The 12,401-nt window shown below is 34.5% G+C and overlaps 1 protein-coding gene across 2 annotated transcripts in view; it reads right to left on the bottom strand.

The window, feature by feature from the left end:
- Positions 1 to 779: 779 nt before the first annotated feature.
- The window catches only part of LOC139092631 (Ig-like and fibronectin type-III domain-containing protein 1), a 48,746-nt gene continuing 37,124 nt past the window's right edge, over positions 780 to 12,401 (bottom strand). For both annotated transcript variants that reach the window (XM_070643109.1, XM_070643108.1), the window contains exons 2-10: positions 4,681 to 6,230; positions 4,322 to 4,535; positions 4,050 to 4,234; positions 3,259 to 3,905; positions 2,934 to 3,190; positions 2,664 to 2,865; positions 1,661 to 2,605; positions 1,360 to 1,601; positions 780 to 1,291 (exon numbers count right to left, since the gene is read on the bottom strand). In XM_070643109.1, the coding sequence (XP_070499210.1) occupies positions 1,124 to 1,291; positions 1,360 to 1,601; positions 1,661 to 2,605; positions 2,664 to 2,865; positions 2,934 to 3,190; positions 3,259 to 3,905; positions 4,050 to 4,234; positions 4,322 to 4,535; positions 4,681 to 6,131 (4,311 nt within the window). In that variant the 5' untranslated portion in view covers positions 6,132 to 6,230 and the 3' untranslated portion in view covers positions 780 to 1,123. The remainder of the gene's footprint in view (positions 1,292 to 1,359; positions 1,602 to 1,660; positions 2,606 to 2,663; positions 2,866 to 2,933; positions 3,191 to 3,258; positions 3,906 to 4,049; positions 4,235 to 4,321; positions 4,536 to 4,680; positions 6,231 to 12,401) is intronic.

The raw sequence follows: 12,401 nt of genomic DNA on the forward strand, positions 1-12,401 counted from the left end.
CTTCAACCTTAACACCTCATCAATTACTCCACAGAAACACTTGACTACCTCAACATAACTACCAAATGACCATCAACACATAAAACTTCGAATACCTGTAAAACTATCAATTAAAAACAAGGAAGTAGCATAAAACTTGGTTTTGGTTTCTAAGAGATTCATAAAATGTTCATCATCTTTTTATTGATTGATTTTTTTTACAATTAGTCACATTTTTTTTTTGAGCCTGTGTTAAGGAAGAGTATCATTCATTTTTTGTATTGTATTTGGATAAGTATGTACTTTTATTTTTTGTATGTTTAATGTCCACTTATTTTGACTAGACTCTGCCTTATTCATTGGATTTTCGTTATTTTTATACTTTATAGCAGTGGTGAGCAAAGTTTGTGTTGCGAGACAGCTTGGTGGTAAGGCTTGACCGAAGAAGCACATGGTGTACGGTTCATGGCATATTCTGGGGTGCCGCGTCACACAGGTTTTCTAACATTGCTCTATAACAATGCTGAACAACTTTTAATTATTCCAGGGAAACCTTGGTCGTACAAGGGGTATTTTAAAGTCATTTTCTGGTGTGCCGCGTCACAAAGATTACCAATCACTTTATGGTGTGAGCAACTTTTTCATGGCATATTGTTGCGCCTAAACCGAAGCCGCACACGATGTACAATTATGTACCGCGACACACAGGTTGGCCACCACTGCCCTTAAGCAATGATGAGCAACATTTGAGCTATGATATTTCTTGGTGGAAATTTTCAGTTGAAATCGCACACGATGTTGTTCATGGCATTTTCTGGTGTGCCGCGTCACACAGGTTGCCCACCACTGCTCTATGTATGATTTTTGTGGAGTTAATTATGCTTCATCTTCAGTTTTTTTGTTTATTTATTAACACGGGGTTTTGTTCTCATTCAACAATTTTTTAATATTTTTTTTTACACTTCTCATTCATTTTTAATTTTTTTATATTTTTTTACGGCACTAAAAAGTATTTTTTTGTTTAAAAAAATCATCTATTCATTTATATACAAAAAGAACTTAATTATCTTCTGTTGCCTTCCTATTTTTTTGCATGTCTTATAAAATACTATCAACAAATTGTATTTTTATTTACATTTGTCCCTCATGAGACTAACTTTTTAAAACCTTTTTCCTTTCCTAATTTAACATATTCCTCGTATAGTGTTGGATTGACTTCACTTGCTGTTGGTATGCTACTCGTTGCAATTACTGGTGCTGAATTGTTTGATACACTTGTTGGCTCTTGTCGATTTGTTGAGATTGTTTGAATCTAGTTTTAATGAGATTAAAGTAAAAGTTTTATGGATGGAAGTCAAGAGGCATGATTGTATGACTTACATGTACTTGCTCGACATTTGTTTCCCTCAAGTAACTTGGATTCTCAAAGGCAACGCCACCATTTGCATTTTTATTCTTTAATTTCTTTGACTTAACAAATAGGAAGGCAGCAATCACAACAAGAGCTATTATGGCTAATAAACCAGCAAATATTCCACCCATAATGCTACCATGTCCCGTTGAGTGTGACGAAATGTGATCATCGAGAGTAAATCTCAGCGGCTCCGAAAGAACACTGGCACCTATTCAACAAATAAATTAAAGTATTATTAAGTATATAGCATCAATAAATCATACAAACCATAATGATTTCCAGCCTTTACGACAAGTTCATAATGTACATTATGCTGCAAACCGGAGATAGTAATGCTCGTGTCTTTTGCATCTAAACGACTCGTTCCTAAGCCGCTAAAAGCAATACTTGATATATTTTCACTATTAATGTTGTTGTTGTAATCGGAACTGTGCCAAAATACACGATATCCTTCAACGACTTTTGGATTCTTAATTGGCGGTTCCCATGAGACTGTTACTTCATCACCCAAAATCTTTTGTAAATTGACATTTTGTGGCGGTCCCGGAAGTCGATTTTGATTTTCTTGGAAACATCCAACAATTGATTTTGTATATTGAACAGCACATGCAGCTGCACCAACAATAACAGGCTCACCACGACACCAATTAAGACATTTTCTCGGCACATCTTTTTGTGCACAACATCCACGATGATCCGAACCATCTGAAGCACATTTCATAAGTTTATCAAAGTCCGCAATACATTCAGCACGGTCAATAATTGCCTCAATGTCAAGATAGAATGAACAAGCATCCATACACGCACTCGAAACATTCTGTATGGCACAACACTCGGAGATATTTGTAACCGGTGCCGTATTACGAATTCGTACAGAGACGGGACGTGTAACACTACCAAGAGCATTTTCAGCATGACAAAAATAATCGCCAACATCTTCATTTGTCAATTTCATGATTTTCAAGACCATCACATAAGCACTCGGATCATAAATGTCATTCATCACTGTCATATCATAATTAGCTGACTGTATGACTGGAATACGTCCATCATGATCACGCCAAAACATTGTCTTTGGTATTGGTTTCGATTTAATTGAGCATTTAAGTTCAACTTTATCGCCAAGTGATGCAACAGTTATGCCAGCTGCTTGAATTTTTGGGGCAAAATTTATGCTAATTTTCTTGGATGTTTGCATTGGTACACCATAGCCTAATTGCATAAATTAGAGTAAATAACTAAATAAATTTGTCTATATGCTTAGTCTTACCATTATCAGCATAGCAGCTAACATGCTCCATATCTACACTTATATTATGTACAGTTGTGACCAGATGACGTGTCGTCTCTTCTCGTAGGAGATGCCCACCAACATATAATTTCACATGTGGGACTGGATTGCCCAAAGCTAAACATAAAATTGTCATGCTACTTCCTTCCGATACAAAATCACTTGGATGAACAGTCGGTGGCTAATTTAATAAAAATTAAGGGATATAAATAAAGGAATAGAAATTAAATTATATTTTTATATCCTTACATCAACAACTGCCGGCAGTGCTGGATCTGTCCAACTGACTAATGTCTCTGAGGGTAATGATGTTCCTTTCGATCCAATTGCTACAATATAGAATATATGCTGTGAATTTGGTGCTAATCGATTTAATCTAGCCCATAGCATTTTTGTGTCGGCTATTGTCACGTTATTTCCGCTACGATGAAATAGACGATATGATATTTTTTCATGTGGATGTGAAAACTCTGGTGGTTGCCAATTAACAGTGATATATGTTGCAGCTATAGACAGAAAAAAATATATTTTAATGCACAATATGAATTTTTATGGATTTAATGACAAAATTTACCATGAGATGATACAGTCAGGGAATGAGGAGGTGATGGTGCACCATATATAATTGCATCATTTTCCGTGGTCGATGTGTTTATCAATAACATTGATGATGGTAATGAGTTACCATATGTTCCACGTGCAATCACCATAATTCGGTATAGAGTATTTGCCTCTAAATTAGTTAATTCAATTTCTGTATCTGATGTGGCCATTTCATTATCTAACTTAATTACTGTCTCATACATTGTCATGTTATCAACTTTACCATATTGTACAAGATAGTCTTTCAAATCTGCTTGATATTGTGAATTATCTGTGTCATTTCGAAAGGCAGACCAGCTTAATGAAATGCTATTGTTTGTGACACTAGTTGCATGTAGATTCTCAACAGGTCCTGGTATATTACCCGTACCTTCTTCTAAACATTGTATTATATTGCCAGCATATGATATACATTCCGTTGGCTGTGATAAAACACCTTTACAAATTGGTAAACATTTCTTTGACACACCACGACGCGAACAACATGGTGAATGATCACGGCCGCCAGCAGCACATCTCACCACAACACCAATTGACGCAACACATGCACTTCCTAATGTCTGAAGATCTGACATACGTATGTCATATGAACATAGTGACATACACTGTGGCAATAGTCTAAATAATACATCAGTCGATGTGATGGAAGTAAGAAAAAAAAGTAATTAAATTGGAGATGATCATAATCTAATTTCAAAATGTATATCACATCCACAAAAACACTATTCCGAACCAAAACATGATTCAAAATTGAACACGTACCCAGAGTGCTTGCAACATGTCGTCATGTTATAAGCTGGTGTCACAGGATCTGCTTCAATTAATGGCTTTGTTTGGAATATAAGACGAGGTGATGGATATGATTTACCATGTGCATTCACAGCGACAATGAATGCTTCATAAATTGAATTTGCATCTAAATTGTCCAAAATAATTGGCGGGATGTTCTGTATTTGTGATAATTTAATTAGAAAAGAAATTATAAGGCAGTTCCATTTCAAGTTTCAAATTAAGGAATATGTTGGCAATGTTACCTTTTCCGTGACTGTATATTCATCTCCACTTCCAAGTTTTCTCAAATTTAAGTGATACGTTCTGACAGTATCAGCAAGAACTTTTGGATGCTTCCACTCTAATATTGCATAATTACTGGATATAAGTGACGCCTTTAGTTTCGTTGGTGCTGACGGTAATACACCATATCCTTGTAATAAACAGCTACTATAGTCTGACATATATTGAAGGCACCTGTCGCAAAGTACAATATAATAGAAATAATTCATCATTATGTTGAGTTAGGCATTGGGGTGGGTGGATGGCAGCAGCATAATGAAAGGTAAACATGAAATGTCTATTAATATTAAAATAATATGAAAGTTAAATAATTAATTACTTAAATGAGTTAAAGTTGATTGTTTTAACTGTTCCATCACAAAACGGTAAACAAACTTCGGGCATCCCACGTGATTTACAGCATGGCGTATGATCGATGTTATTTGCTAAACATGAGAATGTAATATTTGCCCATGGTGCACAAACCATTAAATCGGGTACTTCAGTAAAGTCGGCATTAACAGGATCACACAATTTATCGAGACACAAACGATGTGATATACCTTGCGACATACAACATCCTCTAACATCGGGTAATTTTGGTATGACAGCAATACTATTTCCTCCATTAACCATATCATTTTTCAATGTTAATGCACGCTTACGTGTACTTGGTAAGCTCGAACCATATTCATTTTCGCTCGTTACAAAGACTGAATACATCGTAAATGGCTGTAAATTGTTGATTGTTGTCGTATTCAATTCTGCCGGAACGGTGACACTGATTGTTGATGCCGTATTATTAGCCAAATAGTCTTCATCAAATGATTGCAATATTGTGAGATTTATTTTATAATTTTTAACTGTGTCTGCCAAATGTTCTGGCGGTTGCCATGAGATTTGTAGTGACTTTTCATTTATTGGCTCAACAAAAACAGCTTTCGGTGCACTTGGTATTTTTTGAACACCTTCCAAAATACATTCTAAGCCTGGTATTGTATGTGCTGCACATGATATTCGTGATCTCAACATATCGGTAAATGGAGTGTATTCACCTCTACACATATCTTGACATAAATCGGGTATCTTTTTCTTCTCACAGCACGGCATATGATTACGACCGTCAGCCATGCACTTAATGATATTTGTGAAATCATTTTCGCACGCTTCTGGCTCAATGCCCGTTGTACCATCCAAAATATTGTGAATTGAACAAAAACCTAAACATTTTGTGCTGACATTAAAGCTTTCACAACATTCGGTATAGTCGTGTGTTATGGTCGGTGGAAAATTATGATATTCACTGTCACTGCCAATATTTGGTGGTGATAAATATGATGGATCTTTTTCGTCTGTTACGGATGGATTAACATGAAATGTTCCATCCTTTGATTTAATACGTAATGGATGAAAACTCTTTAATGGTGGATCACTATTCACTTCACATGTATATACATCACTATCTTCTGGCTTAACATTCTTTATTAATAGCACCCACACATCACCATCTGTTTGTGGTCGATTGCCATCCTTTTGTGTATCATCATGCAATATACTAATTCTTTTATCATTCGTAACACGATTTAGACCGGCTGAGAGTATCTTTGTTGGACCCTTACGCCAAATTACTGTGTCATTACGATATGCTCCCATTATGACACATGTCAAAAGGGCATCATCACCCTCCGATACAAGTCTCGGTCCTTGTGTATTAATATCATCCGCTACAACATGACGATTATAGTTGCTTAGTATTAATATAACCACAAAACTACATTTTATCACAAGCATCCTCGCTGTACTGATAGAAAGTCGAAGTGGACGAGGAGAAGAAGTTGCTAAACTTTCCTTTTTTTGTTGCTTCCTATTTTCTCTATTTATTATTATACTCTGCAATATAAAAAAAGAGAAGAATCATATAAGTGATGAGGAAGAAGCAAACTAGTATAGATGTGGCCACTCGTGACCGACGGAAGTGCATTTTCCAGGGAAGGAATCAAAAAATTTGAGACTTGAATCCTCGACTGGAGAGAATTTTGAAAAAAATCATTTTTTTAGGGGTTACGTGAAAAATACGTAAGTAAAAGATACGTGCGTAAAAAATACGTACGTAAAACGTAAGGTAATTTTTGAAAAAATGTTAATTTAATTAACCTTCTACTGCACCAATCAATTTGGTTTTTCGGCAGTCGCCTTTCTAAACTAAAACACACATGATAAGCAAAAAACCGCATCAAAAAAGCTTAAACTGGAGGAGTAGTTAAGCGACAGACGGACAGACAGACAGACAGACAGACAGACAGACAAAACGCGGACAACATTGTTTTTTCCTTACAAGAAAAATGCACCAAAAAAGGTTAAAAAGGAAAATTCTTAAAAAGCACACAACCAGCAGCCATAAATGTCTGCATGGTTAGATCCTCTCTCTCTCAGTTCATTCCATTCAAATTATTCCATATAAAAATAAGAAGAAGAACTGTATGCATATTTGTATTATGTTTATACCCTCAACTAGACACAACACAGAATGAAAAAGTAGAAAAACTATGGTATGAATGAATAGATAATAAGAATCTAAATGAACTGAAACTTATTTACTCTCCGAACACAAAATCAGATATTCAAGAATCAAGAAGAACAAGAAGATATGTAGGCAAGGATGAACAATCAATGATTATAGCCACACTTCTAAGACTAATAAGGTAGATTTTAAATGGTATAATACTAGCTATATTGAAGTGAAGATGTCAGAAAATATTGTCATGTAAGTGGAATGAGCCTAACTTTTTTGTGTGTGACATTTTGATACCAACACATCATTTGCTGAGCATTAAATTCAACTTCCTTTCTTTTTTTTCTAAGCTCTTCAGCACAAAAAAAAGGATAATGAATTTCTCATTCTTATTGCTTATTGCTTGTTTTCCCTTTCATTTCACAATTCATTCGAATTCCTTTTTGTGTTGTCTATTTAAGGGAAATTCTTCTTGTGGAAAATTCTAGAATCCTTTTTATTCCTTCCTGAATGTTATTTTTTGTTATTCTCGAGTAGATAAACTTTTTTTAGTTTGTAACAAATTTTAATGATTTCATTTTCATCATGAATGTCAAGTGTTGAAATGTTAAAGTTTTAGTTAATTTAACTGAATAATCAGATAAGTGGATGACTTAATTTCTAGTCCAGAAAAGTATATAAACTGTTCTAAAGAGGTAAACCATATCTTTGTACGTAAAAATAGGTCAAAATCAGCTGTAACGATGTCCTTAGGGCAACTTTGCACTTTCCCGTTTAAACAGTAACGTATTGATGCTCTAGCATACAAGTTGTTCATGATTATGAGAAGATTCATAAGAGAATATAACCAGAATAATCCAAATCAGTTATTATATCCAAATTCCGGTCTCAGGGACGTAACTCTGACTTGGCGTCGGAATCAGTTTAGATTCAGCATCATGCACCAGGTAAGGTCTTCAACGAGCTGACTTTCTGGAAGGTAAAAGAGTCCGTGGACGCCCAAAGAACTCTTTTTCTTCCAAGCTGTCGATAGAGATAGTATTGCACTTGGTATCGGAAATTGGCAAGTGGAAGCCAGCGACTAGAGCCAAATTCACATCAGCCTGGTGCTGACGCTTTTTGATCAATTGTAGAAGCCTGGATTCACATCAGAGCATGGTTCCAGTAAGTAAGTATGTAACCGACTTGTGCTAATCTAATCTATCTTGATAAATCCAAACCAAGTGACATACTGTGACAAATCTCATTAACCAAGCTCCTCAAGGCATTTGCCATAAGTCTTAATTGCGTTCTGTCGTTTAATACAATGTAGCTTACCCTTGCTGACAGACAATTATCGTAAAATAGGTGTCAGAAGTAACAGATTTAGATCCAAAGTTATATTACTGTAACCTAAGCATGCTCATAGGAACTGTTGGAGACTGTTACAATCCCAACAAGATCAAGTTACAAAACTAAGGATTCAAACCCAGAATCTTTAAGAAATATTAAACAATTGACCTGTATCATCCAAGTATCATCAAGATATTTCAACACACAATAGAATTACCCATTCTATAAATAAATTCATCCTCATCCATACATATATCGGTACAATCAAACAAAAAAGTCTTTAACCTCCCCTTTTTGACCAATCTTAAACGAAGAAGGAAGTGACAGAATCAAAAGCAATAAGAAAAGAGCCAACAAATGATTAGATTTTTAGTGGCAAAAAGAATCTTTTCTTCCTCATCCTTTTGCTTATCAATTTTTTTGTTCTTGCCTTTTCACCAATTGTCTATTGGAAACTACACAAGATTCACAAATTGTTATGCGTCATGATTCCGTAAACATTGAATGAAAAGGAACATTTTCATCCTTTATATTTAAATTTTCTATTTCCTTTAATATGTGATCACATCTTTATATGCTTGTCTATCTACACATACTCCATGTACAGCTTAAGAATCAAAATGAACAGAACAAAAATTTTGTCGCCTTTTTCTGTTCCTTCATCATTCTATCCGGAAAAAAGTCTGAAAATTTTCATCTTTAAAACTTTTTTCCGATTCATCCCCATTTTCATCGATGCGTGCATATCTCGTCAGTTTAGTCAGATCATCAAAATAGTTTTTCTCTTTTCTTCTTCTTAACCATGAAATGATTGTGTGAGGCTTATATGCAGGCATTGAGGGAGCAATTTTCTTCTTCTTTTCTAATTTCGTTTTAAGATTATTATCGTCATATGAAGCGAATAAAGAAGCATTCAATGCTACATACCAGCAATGTGAGTAAACACGAATATACATAATTACTTGGAATAGTTCTTGCTTATGGCTCACATACAGATATTCCTTTGTTTGTTTTTCTATACACAATAACGAGAGACTTTGAGGCGAGAAGATTCGATTTCATTTTTTATGTGATGATATTGTTACGATGGAATTATTATTGGAAGTAAGGAAGCTAGTTGGGTTGTGAGATTTTGTGTATTTTGTGTATTGATGAACAAACTGCGCAGAATGAAGGAAAACTTTTTTTAAGGAAAAGTTTGGAGCATATCTTGGGGTTTATTGGATATTCTTTGATAAAGGCCAAAACTATTGTCTGAGCAAAAGCAACGACAAAGACTAGAAAAGGTCTAAAGCAGTGTTTTGCAAATCTTAGTGATAACCCTCGACCAAAACCCCACACAGCATACTGCATATAAAATTTATGCCACACAGGTTGCTTACCACTGCTCTAGACAGTACCAAGGCGCCTTAGAAAAGCAATTTGTATCTTTGATCTATATGTCACTAACTAAGTCTATTAGATCTTAACATTATGTGTAAACTTGGTGTAAACCCCAAAAACAATATAGTCGTAATATCCAGAATGTGCAATATCAGCATCACCCCTGTTAGATTTCAAGGTTCATCCATCCCTCCATCATCATGCCATTTAAACGTTGCCACCACGATGCCAAGACGGCAATAAGGTTAAAAATCAAGTGGCAGAAAATTGACAAATTGAATCGTTTTTCACAAACTAGCTCCCATATGTCTCATAGAATACTTTCGTATTGATACTGTTGTGACAATTTTTAATGTGTGCTGATCGAGTGTACATGATGCGCCATGTCATATAATACGATAAACACTGTCAGTGATATAAATTTAGACGGAGAAAGTGAAGCATCTTGAATAATAAGGGCCTACTGCTTAGCCAGTAAGTGTTCACTTTCTCTGAGCCCTAATGCACTCCTAAGCCCTAATCAATATTCAAGGATCTAAAATTGATTAAACCCCCGAGTAGGCAAAAATACGTTATAGCAAGTTGATGGCAATTCAATGTCCAGTAAATGTTTAGTTCTAAAGCATTTTTTCACTCGAAATCAACCCAAGATGATCAAAAATGATTGATTACTTCCACGCCCTTAGCTCTTAAGAATCTTATATACCTCAAAAACCCAAGAATGTGACCACATAATGAAGTTTCTTCACTCTATCTGTTTTGTGATCCAGTTCAATCTCCATCAATTTCATTAACTTTTTAAAACAATTGATGATGATAATGATTTCCTATTGTTTTTCATAAGAAAGAAGAATCTCGAACCTCAAAAGTATAGAATCACTCATTTACTTATTTCTATAGCAATAAATGACAATAAACAGTAACTTCTTCCTTTTCATCACCATAATCAAAGCATATCTATATACTGTGTAAATCGTTAAAATTTCCATCCATGAAAATCGATATCAACACGATTGTTGGTGAAAAAACAGCATTTGATTGCAATTGATTGAGGAAATTCTATAACTCTGATGAGAACGTCTCAATAACATGACAGCTTTTATTAATTGCTCCATCTCACATTATTTTTAGCATAAACCATTTTCATTTTCTCCCCTTCATCCTACGTGCAGTTGAGTTGAGCTGTAATTTTGCTTTATTTTCTTTTTGTTTTGCAATTTTACTTCCATAGAAACATATTAAATCCTTCTATTACTTCGCATATCCATTTATTCCAATAAAATCGATGTGATGCAATGAAAATGAATGGATTAAAACGTAAATTTATGATATTAAAGAATGAAGTTAGTCGGGGAAGGAAAATGATGAAATTCCTCGTATTATCGTGGGATTTAAGCGCAATTTTGATCCAGTGTTCAGTATTTAGCAAATTTATACATAGCAAGTTTACAAAAGTGCACTAAAAAGAAGAATCCAGTAGACTTTAAGTCATTTTTCGACCTAAAAACAAGATCCAGTAGAATCCAAATCACTTCCCTGACCTGATTTGTGGATTGAAGAAAACAAGATCCAGTAGAATCTGAATAATTAAACCCAAATTCAAGATCCAGTAATATCCAGGTCACCCAAAAAATAAGATCCAGTAGAATATAAATCACTTCCCCGACCGTAAAAACATGATCCAGCAAGAATGAAGTCACCATACAACAAATTTGTATGAATTTCATCTTTTAACGAATTTTTATAATTCAAACCTTTTAACGGTTACGACAAATTCAAATTTTATTCACCAAACGCTGTGAAAACATTGAGGAACATTGTAAAACAATGAAAAAACGTGTTTTTGTTTACTAATATGAAAAATTGTTAATTATAGCATTTGTTCATTAATTTGAAATTTTTAAATAGCCGTAGCCGTAATAACTTGATAGAACTGAGCTAATGCAAAAGACCGAGCTCTCAACGATGTCTAGTTGCTGAGATCTAACATCCAGCCAACCAAACAAAGTGTATTATTAAGCAGCAATTGAAACAAGTTCCAAAAATACGCTAAAAAAGTAATTGCCAATAGATTACAAACATTATGTGCTAAACGCACGAATTTCCTACTTCATTATTGGAAAGAAGTTATAAGCACGCATCATCATTATTAGTTCTAAGTATTGTGAGGATATTTACACTTGTGCAAAACAATACACAAGTTCAATATCCAGCATCCTACGCAGCAAAAACAACATTTCTATTGTCCTCAACAGACTCCATTCACACTCATATGAAGTAATTAGTCAGTTAAGCTGAATGAAATCTTTCATTATTCGCTATTGAATGGCACGTGGATTGAATATCGCGATTTGAATTATCATACGAGCAGCTTTATGTCACTTCCTTTTTAATTCAATATCAAGCACTTGATGCTTTGTCTCTCTTTTGAGGTATTTACTAGCTAGGTGTGAAATCCATGCAAATTACATGCTGTTGTTGAATTTGAATCATTTAACAGGCAAAAATAGCCAGAACTTATGGCATAATAAATTTTACATTAACAATTGAATAATAATCAGTATTCAAGATATTTTTTTTTCCTAGCCTACATCTCATGATCAATTAACATGCTAGTAATGCCGCTGCTTGTCAATGTTACGTAATATCTTCTTTGTTTTACTTCTCATCTCCCACTTTGATTCGTAGAATTCATGTATTAATATCTGCTGCTCTTAAATTCACTTATTTCGATTTTCCTCATCCAGGGGCGTAGCACGAAAATTTAACGAAGGGGACACGACCGTTATTTTTTTGAATTAAAAACGAACAAAAATTTAAAAATGTAAAAAACG

The sequence above is a fragment of the Chironomus tepperi genome, unplaced genomic scaffold (assembly GCF_022539635.2).
Source record: "Chironomus tepperi strain 1889 unplaced genomic scaffold, CSIRO-AGI_Ctep_v1 contig_309, whole genome shotgun sequence".
NCBI classification, from domain to species: domain Eukaryota; kingdom Metazoa; phylum Arthropoda; class Insecta; order Diptera; family Chironomidae; genus Chironomus; species Chironomus tepperi.